Below are 20,825 nucleotides of genomic sequence, written 5' to 3'. Positions count from 1 at the left end.
GTGTCCAGTTCTGGGCTCCTCAGGACAAGGGAGATGTGGAGCTTCTGGAGCAGGTCCAGTGGAGGGTCCCAAAGGTGATTAAGGGACTGAAGCATTTCTCTTCTAAGGAAAGGTTGAGAGAGCTGGGCCTGTTCAGCCTTGAGAAGATAAGGCTGAGCTTCATCAATGTCTGTAAATATCTGAATGGAACGTGTCAAGAGGATGAAACCAGGCTCTTCTTGGTGATGTCAAGCAATAGAACAAGACACAATGGGAAGAAACTGATGTACAGAAAGTTCTACCTGAATATGAGGAAGAACTAACTTATTGTGGGAGTGACTGTGCACTGGAACAGATTACCCAGAGAGGTTGTGGAGTCTCCCTCACTGGAGATATTCAAGAACCATCTGGGTGTGATCTTCTGCCATGTGCTCTAAGATAACTCTGCTTGAAGAGGGAAGTTGGACAAGAAGACCCACTGTGGTCCCTTCTAACTTTAACCATTCTGTGATTCTGTGACCTTGCACTCATGATGCAGCACAAGAAAACACTTCTCAGTGAACAAATCAGTGGAGAGAGAGAAGTTAGCTGTAGTCAACATCCTACTTTTGAAGAATGGATAATGGCATTGTTGCCTAAAGATCGGGAGCAGAAAAAAATCCAGGCAAATTTAGTAGAGATAAGATACAGAACAGCTCTTTAATGAAGGCCTTCTGGCACAAGGAGTACGAAAAGGCACGTCCACCCCGTGTCCACAGGTTCCACAATTTATGGTCCAATCCGAGAACCACCCACTCCCAGGTCTGCCCCTCAGGCACACCTCCCCTGAAATTGAGTTGGAGGTCCTAAGACCCCTTTCTTCCTCTTCTTCATGGCATGTACTGTCTTTGGAGCTTCTCCAAGGTTCCAGGCTTGAAGGTTGCTTTGACTATGATGGTATCTTGTTGATCAGGCCTGGGGTGAAAATATTCTTAAACAGGAGGTGTTTAGTACAGTCTTTAGCCTAAACAAGCTTAAAGAATTTAGAAAATTTGATATGAAATGGGGGAATAGGGTTTGGTAAGCATTAACTACAATTCTAAAGTGTGACAGACTATACAGCTACATTAAAATCTACAAAAGCTAAAAATCCTAAAAATTCAAAGGCATCAGCATGAATACCTAAATATTGGCTGAAGTACAAAGGCTACAATCAAGAAGTTTCAAAAGCTAAAAGGAAAGGATGAAACAAAGGTGGCTTTGTCCTTGGCAGGGTTGAGAAAGGCATCCAGTGGAGTTGTACCTTGAAGCATGCAAAAAAAGAACAAGGAGGATTGTGCTAGAGCAATAACAGATGAAAAATGTTACTGTCAAAGCCAGTTACTACAGTGGTATTGACTACTGTGATCATTGCTGTGGTGGTTTGAGACCCTCAAAAATCCAATTTCCAAGTCCAAGCCCCCCTCCCACAACCTGTTTCAGTGTGAGAGGGTTTTCCAGATATAACACAACTCAGTAGGGGAGGGAAGGGAATTATATTACAGTTTATTACTTACACAAATAAACACTATAATACATTATATACACAATTCTAACTATCTCTCCTATGGTAAAGCAATATATTTACATTAGGTCAAATCTCTCCTTTCCCTCCAATAAAAGTTCAGAAGGGAAGAAGGAAAGATCCTTTCCACTTTCAGAGCAGCAGTGTCTCTCCTCTTCAAAGCAGCAGTCATAGCTGGAGTTGTTGTAGCTAGAAAATATCTTTTTCTCTCTCTCCATTACAATGCAAGGGGTCTCCTCTCACCCCTTGGCCCTTCAGCTCCAATAGAAGGTCTCGCCCGTGGACTGCCAGCAGGGACAAAACTCGCTTCACCACGGTCATATCACAGAATGAAAGACATCCCATGAAAGTCCCTTCCTCGATGGGTCAAGTTCCCTCAAGTCAGAATGTTTAGGGCAGCTCCCAGTTCAGTCTTTGCCCCAGGCGTTCTACTGGAGCTCCTTTGCTTTGTCTCAGCTGTCAACGTGGCAGCAGGGGGAGGCAAGGCCACTTCCCCCGCGTTCCATCCTGGTCCAGCTCTCAGGACGACTCCGAGTTCTCAGCTCTTCTCTCTCTCTCTCTAGCTGCTGCTGCATTTTGGGACTCCTTAAGAGTTTGGAAGCCCACCCCTCCTTTCTAGGAGGTCTCGGGGTTTTGGGAAAGTATTTCAGTCTTACCCCAAAACAGCTTCTGCTGAGTTTTCTCTGCTCTGTTGCCAGTTCTCCCTCCTTGCAGGACATCTCTGCGTCTCTCAGCTTGGTTCCATGCCATCTCTGCTGCTTGTTATCTCTTTTGGCTCTCAGCCACAGTTCTCTGTTTAGTGCTGCTCTGCTGCTGCTTTCAGTGTCTCTGGCTGCGACTCACAGCAAGGAAACTTCCCCCAGCTCTTAGCTACAGTACTTGGCCCAGTTTAACACTGTTCCAGGCTCCTGCAGCCCCCAGCCGGGGGCTGAGGGGCCTTGGCCCCCAGTGGAGCTCCTGGCCCCTCTCACCTCGTGGTCTCAGACCATAGCTGCCTCTCTTCTAGCTACGTCATCTTCTTCTTTCTTTTCCGGTCTGGTGCGATATGTTTTAATTTTGCAGGGGCGCTGATTGGGTCAACATCAAGAAACGCCACCCCCCTGGAGTTAACCACTTTCCAACTCCAGGGGAAAACCCTTTTTAACCCAGGACAATTGCCAATAAATGTCAGCTGTGCACAGGAACAGTTCCACGTATGTACACTGCACAGACTGTTTGGAGGGATAGCTTCTACCTGCATCCCTGAAAACATAGAAGAGGAGAACTAACCAACACTACTGAACTCCAGGGCAAAGCACAATCTATTTCACAAGTTTTAGGCACAAAAGCTGAATAAAGAAGATGTTTGAACTACATTTTAGAGGAGTAGCAGCTAATAGAAAGTTACAAATGTTTCCTTACCCAGGAGGAAGGCAACACTGCAGGTCCTGACGGTGAAAAGGCTGAGCAAAATTACTGAATTCCCCTATTCTCAGTGGGAAACAAAATGAGACAACTCTGAAAGAAACCAAGTTATCTGGAATAATAGGAGAGATAACTAATCCATTCAGTTTTGACTTGTATGATATCAGCCTTACAACCACCTGTACCTGCAAGGACTGCCAGCCCCAGTACCTTACATCTGCAGAAGGCAATCCATCTGGAGAAGCTTCGCAGTTTGCAATAGGTGAGAGGTCAAAAAAATCAGTATATTATATATTTATGGTCTAGAAATAGGAAAAAGCAGTAAATTTGTGAAAATTATACCACTACAAATTCTAAAAAGGGCTTCATCCAATACTGTAGACTACTAAGGAGAGCAAATTGTCAGCACCTAGAGTGTTTCCGAGCTACGGAGAAAGTGTTGAAAGATAAGCGGTATGCTTCAGCAAGGATTGAGGGTGTCATATCACAGAGGGAAGCAATATAGGTCTTGGGCATGGTATTCAGGAAGCAGAAGGCAGCTGAACTTAATATGTGAAAAACCAAACCTTTTCTTTGCAAGACAAAAAAAAGACCTTTCCTGGGGCACAGGTAGGATGTTCCAAAGGGATCCATATTATCTAAGTTGGAAAGAGGTGTGCAGAGAACTGCGGTCTGGCTTCACTGGGATGGGAAACTTCCATAATGAATTTTCTGAGCAGACTTTGCTTTTGGCTGATCCCACTAAAAATCCCTCTTCCCCCTAGTGTAGTAGTGTCTGTCTCTTTCCCACATTGGAAGCAGTAGTTTGATAAGTTGTGCTTTTGGGAGAAATACTGCTTTGGAGGAACCTGATTTTCCCTTCTCTATCTGACTGCACATCAGTCCCAGGAATGTTTTAGACTGCATTCAGCAGAGTAACTCTAATATTGGCAATGGTGTGTTCAGCTCTATGTTCCCTGTTTCCACCAGCTCACTAGTGCTGTGCTTGTCAATATGAACTGCCTCCAGAACAGTAAAAGGGCTCATGTTCACTTCCAAATGCCATCACACAGGCTCAGGCATACTACTTTGCTGGGCAAGCAGGTCCCTGCTCTGCTTTGCTCTCTGCTAAAAAAAAAAAAAAAAAGTGCCTGTTGGATCCTCCCTGCACAGCTGGATTTGATTTTCTGTGATTTGTATGTAGTGGGCTAACACTGAGATTTTTCTTTTTTGGTAATAAAATCATTAGGTTGTATGCTATTACTTGAAAACTGACTCGAACAGCATTTCAGAAGGCAAAGTGTTTTAACAAGCATCCACTAACCTTATTGGCTATTTATTTAAACCAATAATTTCTGCTTTAAAAAAAAAGCACTATGTTGAAAAGGCTGGAAGGAAGTTCCCATATAGCCCAAAAGCTCCTCAGCCCAAGCATTAAGCTGCCTTAAGAGAAGAATCCATCCTCCCTCCTTACTTGGAGAGCAAGCTGTTCACAGCCTGTCTGGTGTGATCCTTCTGGCTTGTTTTATGATTTTCTGCTTTCCCATTGACCCTTATAGTATTAAAGAGGGTAGCAGTAGTGAGTAGTTTCCCATGTGTATGTCATCCAAAGCGTGTGTGGGTAACTACACACTTACTATGGAATTGTTCGCATCCTGTAACCGCTTAAAGAAAGAGTATTTATATGTAATCAGAGGGCGACTCTCTGGTGTCCCTTTCCCTTTTAGCCACATACAATGGCATTCTTTTCTGTGTATCTATGCAAATATAAAACTTCTCTTTGCAAAGGGCTTATTAAAGGCTTAAACAACATTCCCTTTTTTCACTCCCCCAAGAGGTATGCTGTGTGTTAGCAAGATGGACAGAGAAGTGCAACACAATCAAGCAACAGACCCTTTGCTCATTGTTTTGGCTTAAACCCCCAAGTTATCAGAGTTTCAAAAACCCTATCCCTTTCTCAAGCTAGCGGAGATGTCTCTGTGGTCTTCCCTGGTTGCAGAGCATTTGCTCTGCTTGCAGAGAGGAGTCTCCTGCAAGAGAGGAGGGCCCTGTTAAACTGCAGAGTTTGTTGGTGCCATCCTGCCTGCTGTGCTGCAGCCTTCCTATAATCTCGAGGATTTAGCCAAAATTATCCTGGTATCCTGGGTATTTGAGTTTCTGGGTATTTGACAAGTGTGGAAGCACCCTGTAAGGCACCCTGCCTCTGGCGAAGGATGAGCATTTTGTGATATCAGGGTTGCTTTAGCTGTCTGCGTTTGAAGACGATGCTGCAGTAGCTACACCCACAATTCTGTTCAGAGGAATCTGGCCTTCAGAAACATGATGTCCGTCTTTCTCAAGAGCTGCTGCTCTTGCTGAAAGCAGCAGTCATTTTGAAGGGACTGTGGAAGAAGCATTGTAGGATGAAATCTCTCCTTGGAGAGAAATAATTTTAATATTTAAATTTAGTAATTAAATCAGCAGACATTTTTGAAGCTTTGTAAGCAAGTGAAGGAGCAATGAGTGGATCTAGGCTTTTGTCACTGGGACAGTGAGATGCCAAGGAGAAATGGATGTGACACAGTGCTGTATTGCTCCTTCCCGTCTGCCATAGTTCATGGACAATCAACACGTGCAATTCAGAGCAGCCTGAGGCAGCATAACTGTTATAGACTCAGAGAGGGGCACTGAAGACATTCCCATGCAGTCCTGTTTCTGTGTGCTAGAAGTGTGTTTAGGTCTCCCAACATGTGAACTCACCAGTCACAGTGCCAAAGGCAGGCACCGGTGTAAAGCTGGTATGCACGAAGGGCAAAGCATGTCCAATGGCCTTCCTGCACTACAAACAAAACAAAAAGCACTAGCAACATTCTCGTGAGAATGAATTACATCTGACTGGGGTTATAGCTCATCATATTTGCTGCAAATAGTTCAACTTTCACACTTATTACTTTATATTGTCAGCTACTTACCATGTCATTAACAGGGTATATACTTTGCCATCAGCATCTGTAGCAATAGTACTTACAAGATTGATTGTTTCATGTCTTTTTTTTCCAATTTTTTTATTGTTCAGAAGTAATTTTTTTGCTGCCATAACTTTGTATCTCCCCATGTAAAACCTTCTCTATATGAGCACAAGCTAGTGCCACGGTCCAAGGGGGGATGGGGCCGTGACACAAAATGGACTGGTCCAGAGACCAGGTAGAAGTGCAAATGGAATGCTTTATTGAGATGTGCAGGGGGGTTTGTGAGTTCAGGCGGGGAAAGGGCTAGAACACAGGGTGGAGCATGAGACAGACGAACGGGGGAACAAATCGGGGTAGGGACACAGGCAAAGGGGGAGGAACATGGGAGGAACCGGGGAAGGAAAGGGCGAATGGTAACTGCCTCTTCTCTGCAGCTTCTTCAGCCTGTCAGAGAGGGGAGAGGGGAAGCAGGGAGCAGGCAAACTCCTGGCAAGCCCGGGCATGGCCAGGCTGTGCACTGTGTAGTGTGGATACAATGAAACCATATAATAACAGTAAAGTCCATATAATAAAGTCCTGTCAATTGCTGTATGTCTTTCTCCACGCCCAGAACCGCTCCCATCCTGAATCTTGTTCCTTCACAAGCTAGTGTACAAACTCAGATCACTGAGGAACCACTGTTGTTGATTCTGTTTTAAATACATTTCATGAGATACTTTGTGGTCTGTTTTGTCAGTTCATTTTTATTTGAAAAAACTCTTCCAGACAGACCCTGCCATGACACTCTCTAATGCGAAGGCACTTGCATACTTTCAGCCTTGCTGCTTCAGTCACCCCGAAAGTGCACTGGATGTCTCAGTAGAGGCTGTTCCAGGTTTTGTAATCATTCTGACAAAAAAGAGGGGCTGGAGTCTGTGATTTCATGGACTTTCCAGTCTTGGTCTTCATCAGTGATCACTGAAGGAACGGTGATTTTGAGTACAGTATTTGCTTCTCAGAGGGACAGATGAAGAATAAAATGTATTGTTGTATTCATGTCTTCACATGTGAAGTTGAGAATAGGAACAAGTGAAAAAGCTGGTGAGAATAGAAATAAGTATTTCAATCAAAAGAGGAGGTGTTGATATGTTGCTTTACTGCTTATAAATCTGGACAAATAGCATGTTGGGTTGCATATTATTGAAATGCCTTAGTGAAAATTTTACATAAAAATTTATTAAAATTACTATGTACTTGACCAGATTTTCGATTTGATTTTGATTGACCGGAAGGGAGATGTTGGGTGGAGACAATGAAAAGCAGTGTAGGTGAAACTATGATTAACCAATATGCTTTTGGTGTGAGAAATGTATGAGATCAGTAGAGAAAGGAAGTCTGATTTTCCTCTCCCCCCTCAGTTTTGTGCAAACTCAAGTATTTGACAAGTTCTTCGGTTTAGTTTCCACAGAAGTGGAGAGTTAATGCATGACACTATTGATAAATATATATATACCTTTACAAAAGAGGATGAAGGGAATGGTTAAACTGATGATTCCCAAAATGTGGTCTGCAGCTGATATGCAGAGCCATAGTTAGCATTAGCAGTTTTGAGCTTCTCAACTGTATACACTGGTATGCTGTGACATTCAAAAAACAGTTTGAAAGCATTTGTTAAAAAATACGTAACTGAACAAATGAAGCCAATTCACTCAACTACTAGCTAAAATGATCAGTGAGTTGCTGAAAGTTGCCATTAAAAACTTTTGGTTTTTTACAGTCTTGAAAATCTGGAGAAGAGTAAGCTTTTGGTTCACCTTCTTCTACAGAGGTGTCAGCTTATGCCAATACAGAATAACCAAATTTATTAATGAATCGGTGTTTGAGCACCAAACAGATATCAAGGTGATCTTTAGCCTTTTATTTGATAAGGTAGTTTGCAAGAAGAAGAGTAACTTAAAAGTCAAAAAGCTTCAACTGCAGTCCATATGACTGCAGCCAGATAGCAGGAAGAAAATTTCCAGCTAAAGGTTACTTTGGAAATCTCTGCCTATGGCTTCTATTGTTTTAAGATCATGCATGCAGATGCAGATGCCTGGACTAGTTTAGTTGCCACATAACAGGGGTCAGGAGTAGGTCTTCTGTGGGGAAACTTTCAGTGCTATATTTTTCTGGTTTTTTCCAGAACTGTTTTTCTTTTGTGAGGAAAATTAGTAGGGAAAACAAAACTGGAAGCTTCCTTTGAAGGTTTTGAAGGCTTTTTGACTTGACTAGTAACTAAAGCCATATGCATAAAAGAGAATAATTATTCTATTGGAAACCTAAGCCAGCCTGCTGTTCATTTTACATCAGTGCCAGGTTCTATACTTGTTTTACTCAAAATGAATGATGAAATTCCCATTGCCTTCAGTACTGTTGCTTGGAAGTCTTAGGTCTGATCTTTGACTTGGTTGTCTGTTTGAGTTAGTGTATGTGTGAGGTGTTATTTACCTGCAGTTTAGGTATCTAAAAAAAATATATGCAGGAATATCACACAAGGGAAACTGTCAGTAAATCAGAGCAAAATCACTTTTCCCTTTTAGAAGAGATATATTGTTTGTTTGAAAAGGGCAAGAGCAAGAACCAGCTTAGTTTTCAAAACTCAATTTTGTCTTTGTTAAGAAAAAATGTTTTTGTTTTATCAACTTTTTTTCTTCTTTCCCCTTGTAATTCTGACCATTACTAGGATTTCTTCAATGTATACATCTGATGCTTTAGGCGCATCAGGTAGCTGGCAGCTCCATTACTGAAGGCAGCAGAAACCTGTAAGGAAAAATTGAATTCACAGGTGTTTCTTCAACCTGTGGGTTGCTGAGGAGAGTTATAAGATGTCTTGAAGCACTGCTGTATAGAAAAAAGGAGTATACTTTTATTGATATTCATGATCCTTGGACCAGCAGCAACAATGGCTTTATACTTCTGCAAAAGCAACAGAGGCAAGACATTAGTGAAAAAGAATAAAGCAAGGCAAATGAAGAATTAAAACATATCTCCAAGAAAGGGTGCAGAATCTTAATGGCTGGAGACCTTTAAAAATGAGTTAAGACATGCTCTTTCCCCAAGGCAGGCACTTTATGTGTACTTTGTGTAACAGATGTGTGCTGCTATTATAATATGGAATAAGGACAGAGAACTCCAACAGCTTTGCTAATTTGGCTTTTGTTTTTAAGGTAAAAAACCAACACATCAGACAGTAGTAGTTAAATAAGTAACCTGCATTACTTGTACAGGTTTGCTGTTCTGTTTTCTCTTTAGAGATTCCTAAAATATCCAGCAATCCTTATCTTACTGAAATGTTGCCAAGTCACGATTCAGAAGACAGACATGAAATTAAATCAACACAGTGGCCACTCCAGATCAGATCCTTCATGTTTATCCTGTGCACAGTTACACAGATACTATGGAACATGTGATCGCCTTAACATGTTTTGCTTTTAAACAAAAGAAAATACTTTCCCAAATACTTTGCTTTGTGTTAACTAATGTACCAGAAATTTCCATCACATTGTCATCATCATCATCATTGTTATTATTATGTTATTAAGGAATTGTCCTCCATTCCATGCATAACTACCATTTCACAAGTTAAAAACATCATCCCTTCCTCACGTCATAGTTTATAAAGCACTCTGTGCACAGTGAAGCAGATCCCCAACTATAAATGCAAGTGCTATTAAAACTAAGAGAAATACACTATTACTGTTGATTTTAGAGGAACAAAATTCTGGGGAGATATAAAAAAAATGGCAATATAGTTTTATCTGTACAATTATTACTATTGCACTTTTTATACAAGAAATCCTAATAAATATCAGAAAAGATACACATATATATACATAGAAAAGAATTATTCTTTTTTAAATAAGAAGTTACACTGATGCTTAACAACACTCTTGAAAACCCATTTGTACTAAGAGCATTCACTGCCAGCTGTGTTTTGAAATAAGCCAGTTTGAGACAGCTTAATGTCATGAACCTGGCACTGACCTCAAAAATGGACTCCCAGTTTTGCTGAAAAAGCCACATGTCATTAAAGTTGCAGCATGGCAGAATTTGAACAGCATTTCATTAGCATACCACAACACACTAGCACCACCAGGGGTTACAGGAGAGGCACCACCATTCTCTTTAATTTAGAGGTCTTGAACCAAAACTCAATATCCAGGTAGTTCTTTAAAGCTCCACAATTCTCAACCCACTATTTTGCAGATTTCCTCTAATTTTAGGGCCCTATTCCAAGAAGAGCAGACAATGCACAGGAACTTAAAGCATGGAGCATTATTCACAGCCTGCATGCAAAATCATGCTGTGGGTGTGATGTTTGAGTCCCACTTTTTAGATTGTATCTTCAGGGTGTTATACATGGACTTAAATATCTGTGGCTTTATAACACTTGTTTTGTTGTGAGAGGCAGTTGGAGAAGAGCAAGTTTGTTAAAAATTATTTGCATTACTCCTCTGGGGCTGATGCTAAATCCATTCTGTTTCTACTGACTGGGAACAGCCATGAGAAATCAGAATCAAGCTATTTTCTACTACATGTCCAAAAGGCTTGGCTGTCAGAAGAGGGAAATTTTGTGTGTTAGCAGGTTAGGAAAAACCACTTTTTCAAGTTCCTTTCCAAAAGCCCAGGACTGAAAACATCTGAACTCTGGGAACTGGTACTCCTCTCTTTTCTAAATAAGTCTTAGTAGGATGCAGTATGCAAAGTACCTCCCATTACCACAGACAGTTTCCATCTTTCCTGCCTGTGCTGACTAGGGAACAGTATTTGCAGGTTTGTACTACAGCCTGTCAAGGAGATCATACTTTCTCTCCTTTGTCTGGATAATAATTAACATCATCACCTCACCTCTGTGCTGAGGACAACCCTTCAATCCCCAATTCTCCCTCACAAACTCAAACTGGAAACATTTTCAGGTGTCTTTTAGATCCACTTATATTACAGACCATTGTTCAACTTCCCCAGACACCAGATCCTGGAAGATCACAAGGATGTCCCACTGAAATAATTTCCAGGCCTGATGTGAGAAGGAGAGAGTGGTTTAGAAATTTAAAAGAAGGGTTACAATCTTGGATGTAACAAATAAGTTTATAAAACAGAATCATATGCTTGTGTTCTCAAGGTAGTCTAAGACAGATGAAGTATCCGTATAATGCAGCTTAGTTTAGCCTTTTTTTTTTCTCCACCACACTATGACCTGTCAAACTGAGGGGATTGAGTGCATCCTCAGTCAGTTTGCAGATGACACCAAGTTAGGTGGGAGTGTTGGTCTGCTGGAGGGAAGGAAGACTCTGCAGAGGGGTCTTGACAGACTTGATTGGTGTCTGCATGACAACTGCATGAGGTTCAATAAAGCAAAGTGCTGGGTCCTGCCCTTGAGCCACAACAACCCAATGTAACAATGCTACAGGCTTGGGGAAGAGTGGCTTGAGAGATGTTCAGCAGAAAAGGACTTTGATAGGGCTGATCAGCAGCATGAACATGAGTCAGCAATGCCCAAGTGGCCAAGAAGGCCAATGACATCTTGGCCTGTATCAAGAATAGTGTGGCCAGCAGGACCATGGAAATGATTGTACTGCTGTACTTGCTGCTGGTGAGACTGCACCTTGAATCCTCTGTTCAGTTTTGGGCCCCTCACTACAGAAAAGACACTGAAGTGCTGGAGCGAGTCTACAAAAGGGCTACAAAACCAGTGAAAGGTCTAGAAAACACATCCTATAAGGAGCAGCTGAGGGAGCTGGGGTTGTTCAGCTGGGAGAAGAGGAGGCTTAAGGAGTATGTCATTACTCTCTATAATATTTGAAAGAAGGTTCTGGTGCGGTGGGGATTGGTGTCTTCTGTCATGTTCCAAATGAAAATATGAGAGGAAATGCCCTCAAGCTGTGCCAGGGGAGGTTCAGATTAGATATTAGAAAGAAAAAAAAATCACTGAAAGAGTGGCTAGGCATTAGATTAAGTTGCCCAGGGCGGTCGTGGAGTCACCATCTCTGTAAGTGCTCAAGAGGTGTCTGGATGTGGCACTTGGGGATATGGTTTAGGGATGATTATGGTGGTGTTGGGTTGATGGTTAGACCAGGTGATCCTGAAGGTTTCTACCAACCTTTGTGATTCTGTGATTCTGTAATGTGATGCTAGGTTTTCACTCTCGTCCTCTTCCTCGCCTGTCTCTTGGTGTATCCCCCAGACATGTACATGGATTATGGGGAAGCTCCACTCCTCTCACACCCATTTCTGGTGGCATTGGTCCTCTGACTCTTTATGGTCTACCTTCATGACCATGTTTTGCTGCATTCTGTCTCCCAGATTCATAAAAGAGAAAACTTTTCAAGACCCTTTACAACAATGATTTGGTAAAAGGTGTTCTTTTTTTTTTTTAAAGGGAAATAAATAAAATGAAAAAGATATTTCCATTCCAATTGTATTTTCTGCAAAAGCCCTTGCCTCAGTGAAGCAAAGCTGTGATCCCCTTGTTCCTCCATTTTCATTTTGTCTGTCTTCAAGATTTTCCACAAGTCCCACAGCAACGTGACTTAAACTGGGTGAGCTGGCAGAGTTTGAGCTGCTTCACTTTCTCACAGTACCTTGTAGTGTCTCTGCACTCCACTGCCAAAGGGGAAACAAAAAGAAGAAATGGTGATGAAACAAGGAAAGAAGGATTTCTTACCTGAGGACATTTCCCTGGGTGGCCAAGAGGAGGACCCTTGTGCTGGGAGCTCATGAACATGAGCTTGACTTGCTGCAAAGACGGACTGTGAACTGCAAGTAGCCAAAGGCTCAAAGGGGAATGTGTTGGGCAACCTTTGCTTTTGGAGCTTGGGCAGTGGGCTGCTGAGGCTGCTCCAACCCTGTATTTGTCATCTACCAGCATTTTAGAGAGGCTGTAGGAGTTTCCTAACAGTTGATGAACCAAATATGAAGTAGTAAATAAAACTGGAAACTTACTTTAACAGAGTAGCTCAGAGACACTTTGGCCTACCTCTTACATTTGAAGAGCCAGTGTGTGGAGTGTCACCTCAGCTTACCTGGTGTTGTGTTGTGCTTTTCACCCAGGTGTTGCAGAACACAGCCCAGTATGAAGATGTTAAGACACTTTTTGAACTCCCCTGGGGCTTAGGTCCTGGTAGCAGGACAGTTTTTGAGGCCCACAGCCTCCTGCTTTTTAGCTCCAGGCTGGAAAACTGTCCAATATCCCTGCAAGATGTTGGGTGGGTTGTTGCCTGAGGGAGTCCCACTTCCCATGCCAAGGATGGAAAAGGGAAACATCACAGGGCAGTTGTACGGCTCTCTCCAGTGATGTCTGTGCCAAATAACTTCACTGTTATTTACATGTGGGACATTTCTGTGTAGCAGAAAGAGGCTGGAGTGACAGCAAAGGTCTTGCTTGGTACCTGTAAGCTCCCTCATCCCTTTAACTTCCCTTAGGACCCCCCAAACTCATCATGAGTTTGAACCTATGTAGTCCACTTTGCCTCTACTTAGAGGGAGTGTCAGAGCTGGTGTGGACATAGGCAAGCACATTGATTCTGCTGCTGCATCTGCAATAATTGCACAGCAACTGGCTTGCAATTTAGAGGATGGGAGCATCATTTCCAAACAGATGCATCTGTTCTCTTTAGTTGGTTTGGTTTTTTTTGGTTTTTTTTTTTATATTAGTAACTTGGACTATAGCCATAAGTTTGGTTGTGATTCGTGTTTTTCTTTCTGTCTGTACCATTAACTGAAAGTTAATCATAGAATCACAGAATTGTTTGGGTTGGAAGGGAACTTTGAAGATCATCTAGTTCCAACTCCCCTGCCATAGGCAGGGACACCTTCCACTAGATCAGGTTGTTCAGAGCCCCATCCAACATGGCCTTGAACAATTCCAGGTATGGGGCATTCATAACTTCCCCGGGCAACCTGTACCAGTGCCTCACCACCTTTACAGTAAAGAGTTTCTTCCTAATATCTAATATCTAATCTAAACCTACTCTCTTTCAATTTGAACCCATTCCCTCTTGTCCTGTCACTACATGCTCTTGCAAATAGTCTTGCCCCATCTTTCCTGTAAGTTCCCTTTAGGTACTGGAAGGCTGAAGTTAGGACACCTCGAAACCTTCTCTCTTCCAGGCTGAACAACCCCAATTTTCTCAGCCTTTCCTCAAAGGAGAGGTGCTGCATCTGTCTGAACAACTTGGTGGCCCTCCTGTTGGCTTGCTCCAGAAGACTGTATGAATTATTTCTCACGCTATTAGCAAGGGGACACAATCCCAGCACTAATACCATTTCCAAAAAATCCCACAATGGGCAGCATTCCTCTCTGGGATGCTGAGTTTTGGACACTGGATTTTGCAGATGTTCAGGCTGGAGGATTCCCAGGATGCCCAGCTGCAAGGTCCAGTGCTGCATTTCTGAGAGACAACTCTGCCTTCTTTCCTACCCCTGCACTGCTCTGCATTCCCTCCTCTCAGCAAAGTACCGTTTTCACAGGGTGTGATGTTGCAGCGCTGCCAGTTCGATGGCCTTGGCCTCCAGGAGCAGCGATGCTCCATCACAGGCTTGTTGGTGCGGGTGTGCACACAGTCAACACGCCGGGACTGGAAGCCGTAGTTTCCACACGTAGCCGTGCAGATGGTCCACAGGCTGACCCTCCAGTGCACACCACAGACGTCAGTCCAGCAGTTCTGTGTGTTCAACGGCCTGTGACAGGAGGGAGGGAAGGATGGGACAACAGCAAGCATTGCATATCCCAAAGGTAATTCACTCAGAGCACTGCATGGATTAGGTCTTCAAAGGATTGAAGTGATATAACAGTTTTTAACTGCTCTCAAGGACCAGACCCTCAGTGGATGCACACTGGTATACTAATACTGGGTTAAATGACCATTTGAACTATTTGAGGATTTGGCTGAAATGTCCTCTCCATGAAGGGCCAAACTAGAGGTCTGCTGAAAGGTGCAATGAGTGGTGACCAGTGTGGTCCAGCAGCACTTTGTAACTTTTTATGGCTTTAGAGCCAGTTGAAACACAACCAGTTCTCTGAAACCTCTCTTTTCCTTTCAACACAGTCTCACAGAAGATGCAAAGGCAAACTTGGTTCATATCTACTTGTCACACAGATAATGAAAATGCATGACTAGGAACCAATGAGGCAATTATATTAATTTTCAGTCATGATCAGTCTTGACTGGCATACCTAAGGCTCAGATAAAGTCAATGTCTTTACCATGGTGACAGTGGAGTTTTCCTCAGTTGGAGTCTGTGTTTAAATAAGTGAGAAGAAGACTGGCAGCTTAAGGAGAGAGAGCACAGCCTTTCAGTCAGATTTGGCATGCACAGAACACTTTCCAGACCCACTGGTGTGGATCTCCTAGGAACAAATAAGTAAGCCTGGGCTTAAGCCTGATGAGGTTTGTAACACATAACTGCACAGATTGCAGATGACCTCTTTGTTACATAGGGGAAACCCATAAATTGTTGGTTAAGTTACTAGTCCATTCAATATCTCTGAAAAAGTTGTGGATTCATATATAAGAGATGTCCTACCTTGGTAAGGCACTGCATTGATCAGATGACACAGAAGTCCCATCTTTGGTCTGGCAAAATACCTGTCTGTGCTGTACAGCCAGTCGTGGTCCAATGCAAGGCCCATTACACTGTGAACAGGGAAGAATCACTTCAGGGAGGTAAAAGGCAGGGCCATGTTCCCATTTTATAAGACTACTAGTGAAATAAACTACACACTGCCATGCAGTGACTGTTGAGATTTCAAGCACTTTCTGCACCTCTGCAGGCTTTGAAGGCTGAGTGTGCAGTCATCTTCTGCTCTACGTCACTCTCTTCCAGCAGCACTAAAACTGCATTTCTACATCTGCTCTGTAGAGTCAATAGTTCTTCTCTTCAATAGTTCAATCTTACATACATCTGCTAGGGCAAATTAAATGCTCTTGTGTCATTAGCCGAGAGCCTATGATCTATACAGGAAATCTCAATATACTACTTTTACTGTGCATTTTGCAGCTTGTACTATCACAACTTATGGCCAAAAACCTAAGAATGCATTGAACCAAGAACATATTCCACTCCATTTAATAATTTTAAAGCATTGAAGGACAATAAACAAATGCAGCAAGCATGACAGACACACAGCAAATGTGCAAGCTTGTTCCAATACTGAGGCTATCCTAACCTATTCAAGCTTAACAATCACATGTTTCTGTTCAACTTTTATCCTCTCCTTCAATTAAAATGTAATTAGCTATAGGTATGAAGCATGTATTTGTGCCCTTTTAAAATTATATCAATTGTTAGGAAACTGTTTTTCTAAGTATCTGGAAATCATATTCAAGAACAAACTGAGGGTTGAAGAGTGGGATGTTAGTGTGAGGCAGGAATTTTCGCCAGGGGAGGGCTGCTGACTGATCCCTCTGCCACCTTCACCCCCTCATCAGTAGGAGCCCTGTTTCACATTACCACACACTCCTCAAAAAATACTCTCTTCTTCCTGCTATTTCTTCCCTCCCTGACAACTGGGAAGAGTCTCCAGCTGGTCCCAGTCAATGCTCTTGTTGGAAATACCATTCATTGGAGTGTGTGGAGCACTTCTGCGACATCTGCAGGGGCCAGCGGTCCTCATCACCATCAAGCCTGAGTCACTAGTTTAAAAACCGTATGGGATTACATAGTGGAGACCAAAATGCCAGTAACATTCAGTGAAGGAAAGGAATTAATTCTAGAGGTGAGGGTAGAGTAGGTAGTCTGTTTATTTTCTTTGTGAACTAGGAAAGTTGGTCACTACATCTGGGCAAGAGAGACCTGATACCTCACTAGACTACCAAGCAAGTCACTGAGCCAGTGATATGTTCCTAACTGTGTAACAGTCTTCTGGCTTGGAGACTGAGCAGTATTGAATCATGTGGAACTTGATTTTTTTTTTTTTAAGCTAGGTAGAAGAAATACTGTATGATAATGCACAGAGGTTAGGTCTAAGAAATTAATTCTGAATTACTTGATTGTCTCAGCTGAGTATGATGTCATGGGGAACAATACAGCCCACAATGCTCTACAAATATGGAAGAGGTAATTGTGTTTTTGCAAGGATAATCCAGTCCTTTCCTGGAATTCCACAGGGAGTGAAAATTTGCTGCTTTCACGTAAAATGTTAATTCCAAGCTTTATTTGTAAATGTAATACAATAACTCAATTATGTTTCAAGAGTTAAATGAAGTTGTTTTCAAGTAGTGAACGATAACATGTTCTAGTAACTGAAGACACTTTTTACTACCAACACAGCAAAAAAATTTGATGCAGCACAATCTCCAAAGAGAGAATTTGAAGATCAGCAAAGCCGCATGAAGTATTCTGAAAATGTTTCTCACCCTCCATTCTGCATTTCATCATAAACCAAATCAAAAAATCTCACACTTTTTGGCATTCTCAGGCAACATTAGCAACTTTGTAAAACTGTGTTACTGCAAAATCTTTCTGCCTCAAACCTCACAATCATCAATCCTGACTCCTGTCAGCCAAAGCTGAAACACACTCACTGGCTGGTAAGGGGACTTAAGACTTAGAGAAAGCTATTTCCCAGATATGTCACCTGTCAACTATAACAAGGAACTGCAGACCTTTCCACTGGGGATGATAGGGGCTTTGCAGTAAAAGTCCTGTTCACAAGCAGCATTTCTAGGGATCATGGGAAGTTACAGAAATCCAAGCAGGTAGTGCATCATATACAGAGTTGTAAGAGCTGAGCAAATTAGTTGCCTCCTCAAAAGTCTGCAAATTACAACCTGAAGACACCAGGTTGCAACATCACTTATTTTCTATTTCTTTGTCCTAATCCATACTGATGTCTTAAGCCCCTAATGGTTTTTTATTTTTCTAATACTTGTAAGCCATATAAGTTTTATAAGTAGATTTTAAAAGCAGCATCCCTTACATCCCTTTCCCTGTAGCACCCTTGTTTACACACTCCTTAACCCTCTTACTCCATTCTATGCTTCCTATATCACTCCTACCCCCGAATCCAATAGAAATGTTTAGTCTCTTGTCAAGGCAAGGCCTAGACTGTTTGCAGAACAGCATATCAGGGCCTGAACAACAAAATGAAGTCAAGAACTGGGTGACTATGTACCCTTTGTGCTCTGAAGAAGATGAAGATGGGATGAACAGGTGGTCCCAAAATACACCCCAGACCCATTTCAGGGGGTGGACCCGGGGGGGTCCAGAGTAAAGGCCACAGGGTGGACACATTTGGTATTGGATGGATGGTATTATAAAATGTAACATCTGGGGCACAGCGGGCGTGCCATGTAACATCTTTTGCCTTGGCATAATAAACTCCTTCCTTATCTCACCCCTAATTAACTGCTCCGGAGATTTTTTTGAAGCACCATAAATCCCATGGCAACAACACTATGAAGCTGTCCTTGGATTGCTGCCTAGCTGTCCTAGTTAGAGCAGCCAGGAGCAGTTCATCACTGTGTGGGTGTAACCCAAACTGTGTATTCTACACCCTCTATGTCATTTCCTAGGAACTGTTAACAACAGACCATTTGCAGCAGCTGCCCAGAGCACACCTGACCCCTCAGGCTATAGTTATGGGTGATGTTAACTCCCCTCCAGGGACTCATTAGCACCTCCACACCCAGCATGAAGGGTCATGTCTGCTAACGGGCCACCAAGGATTCCAAAAATATCTCACGACTCACAATCACCCACTGTGGAACTCCCCACGCTGGAGGAGGTACTGGGCATTCCCACTCGAACCTGAGTGTATATAATCTTGGAGTCTTGGGGCTTCTAGTACCACTCATTGGATCCAGAGGAGGATCAAAACCTCGACCGGACTGCAACCACCACTCTCGACCAGACTGCAACCACCACTCTCACCAACAGGTTTTCCTCCCCTTTTACTTTGGACTCAGGGGGACCAGGTGGGGCTCAGCACAGGGGCCAACAAACACTATTCTGTTCATGCCCCAGAGTGCTGGGTTATACATCTGGGTTTTGCGGTTAAAACCAATTGTTTGTCCACATAATTGTATTATTTTTCATTAAATTGTAACTGACTTATAATCTCTTTTGAGTTGAGTTCATTTCTCCTGCTGGTTTACCTTTAAACCAGCACACTTACCTGGCTCCAGGAGGAGGCTACCCACTCAGCACAGGGCTTCCTGTTACAGTTCTGTGTGTCCACAGGGCGCTTGGACACCTGGGCACAAGCCTCATTTGACATTGGGACAGAGCTCCCTTTTGCTGTCAGGCGCTGACAGGTCACTCGCCGCATTTGGATGCCTCCACCACAGCTCCGCGTGCAAAGAGACCATGATGTCACCATCCATCTGTGAGAGAAAGGCGAACAGGTCAGGGAGCAGGTAGGTGCCACCATCTGCAGGATCACTGGCATCATCAGGTCTTTATGTATTGGGCCAAAGACAGGCAACAATAGTTTGGTTCATTTAGGTGGCAATCCTCAAAGGTGCTGAGTGTCTCAGCCTCCCATAGTAGTCACTGAAAACTTCTCGAAAGATGAGAGCTGAGAAGAAATCAGAATTTTCATTAATTTATCTTTCTCAAGGCTCTTTGGGCCTCCAATTCATTTTCTAGCTCTTAAGGCTGTTGCTAGAGGCTTGGCACAGGGGTCAGGCATGGCTGCTCTTACACCACTGTACTGCAGACGCCTCAGTCAAAGGCTACAGCCACAATGCCAGCAAGGACTGGCCCAGTAGCACCCCTTAACAGGGAAAACTACCTCTGTAAAGTTGCTGGAGCAGCTCACAGGGCACTTTGAACTTGCTGCTGAGAGAGTAGCCAAAACCCTGCTGGGTCCTGCTAGTGCTTGCCTGCTCTGTTGTACCCCTGACAGGTAGGATAATCCAGAAAAGCCTAAAGATTGCTCAGGGATGGTCAGCCCAGGGGACAAAAGACACTGTTCTCCTTTCCTCTTTAGCTCAGACCATGCATTCGCCAGCTGAGGCTGAGGTTCTGAACCCTTGCATTTAAAAAAATCTAGTCTAACTAGCTAAAAGGCTGTAACAACAGAAAATAATAGTCCAATACATTTTGTTACTTTAAGGATCATTAAGTGAAACACTCATACAGTCAGGTTTGTGAAAGACTTAGGAACAGGAAGAATGTAACTGATTGCTAGTTTCCTGAACAGTTTTATGGTCAAATCAGAAGTTTGCTTCATTAAGTGTCTGGATCCTAGGCAGGATTTGTGTGGTTTTGGGAGTAAAATACTGCCTATCACATCCCTCACCAGAAGTGTTTATGATTACTTTACTAAATAGGCAATAGGCATTCTCCAGTCCCATGGAGAGGCATCTGTTTCTATTTCTCAGTCCTTTGCAGGTAATTAACACCCATGGTCACAGAAACAAGTATAAACAAACATACTCTCAACAAAAACACTGGTACTTTTTTCAAGCAGTTTGGTGAGGTTGAACCTGCAATTTTTGCACTGGTCATAAAGCTCTGCTCTGCATGTCAATCAACTTCTACTTCCAAGCTTACATCTCAGCAGTTTCTCAGGAGTTGAGGGAGGATTTTGGGTTGTGTTACAATTCGGGGAAGGTATAAAAAGACATAAACCATTCCCATGGAATTTACTGCCATCAAAAACTGCTGCTAATGAATGGGTTTCATATTTCATAAAATCTCTTTTGGTTTCCTTCTTATGACTCAGCTGGCAACTCAGAAAACATTTGCCTGCAAAGAAGGGTAGGAATATATTTTAAAAGGTAATTAAACAGAAATGTGCAATATACCCAAGACACAGAAAGAGTGGTGAATCTGGCCATTTCTCCTTGAGTAGCTTAGTACCTCTCCTTGCCTAAGCTTAGACTCTCTTTGTTTAATACAAGTCTCTAATCACTGTTGAATGAGGGTCTCTAATCACTGTTGAATGAGGGAAGTTGTACATTTCTCTTGAGATCCTGACATCTTGTAAGTGCTTGTATACTGAAACA

The 20,825-nt window shown here is 42.8% G+C and overlaps 1 protein-coding gene across 8 annotated transcripts in view; it reads right to left on the bottom strand.

Moving 5' to 3' along the window:
* Positions 1–1,477: 1,477 nt before the first annotated feature.
* ADAMTSL1 (ADAMTS like 1) overlaps positions 1,478–20,825 on the bottom strand; it is a 399,489-nt gene continuing 380,141 nt past the window's right edge. For 5 of the 8 annotated variants that reach the window (XM_064642565.1, XM_064642563.1, XM_064642562.1 and 2 more), the window contains 3 exons: positions 18,989–19,196; positions 15,397–15,506; positions 13,535–14,550 (listed from right to left, as the gene is read on the bottom strand). In XM_064642565.1, coding sequence (XP_064498635.1) covers positions 14,127–14,550; positions 15,397–15,506; positions 18,989–19,196 — 742 coding nt within the window. In that variant the 3' untranslated portion in view covers positions 13,535–14,126. Of the gene's footprint in view, positions 12,475–13,534; positions 14,551–15,396; positions 15,507–18,988; positions 19,197–20,825 lie in introns of those variants that run through there. The other 3 variants (XM_064642564.1, XM_064642568.1, XM_064642566.1) reach the window with 2 other exon arrangements.

This window comes from Pseudopipra pipra, chromosome Z, assembly GCF_036250125.1.
Source record: "Pseudopipra pipra isolate bDixPip1 chromosome Z, bDixPip1.hap1, whole genome shotgun sequence".
Classification (NCBI taxonomy): Eukaryota; Metazoa; Chordata; class Aves; order Passeriformes; family Pipridae; genus Pseudopipra; species Pseudopipra pipra.
Note: the sequence above shows the minus strand (reverse complement) of the source record. Positions and strands in the feature narration are given on the sequence as shown.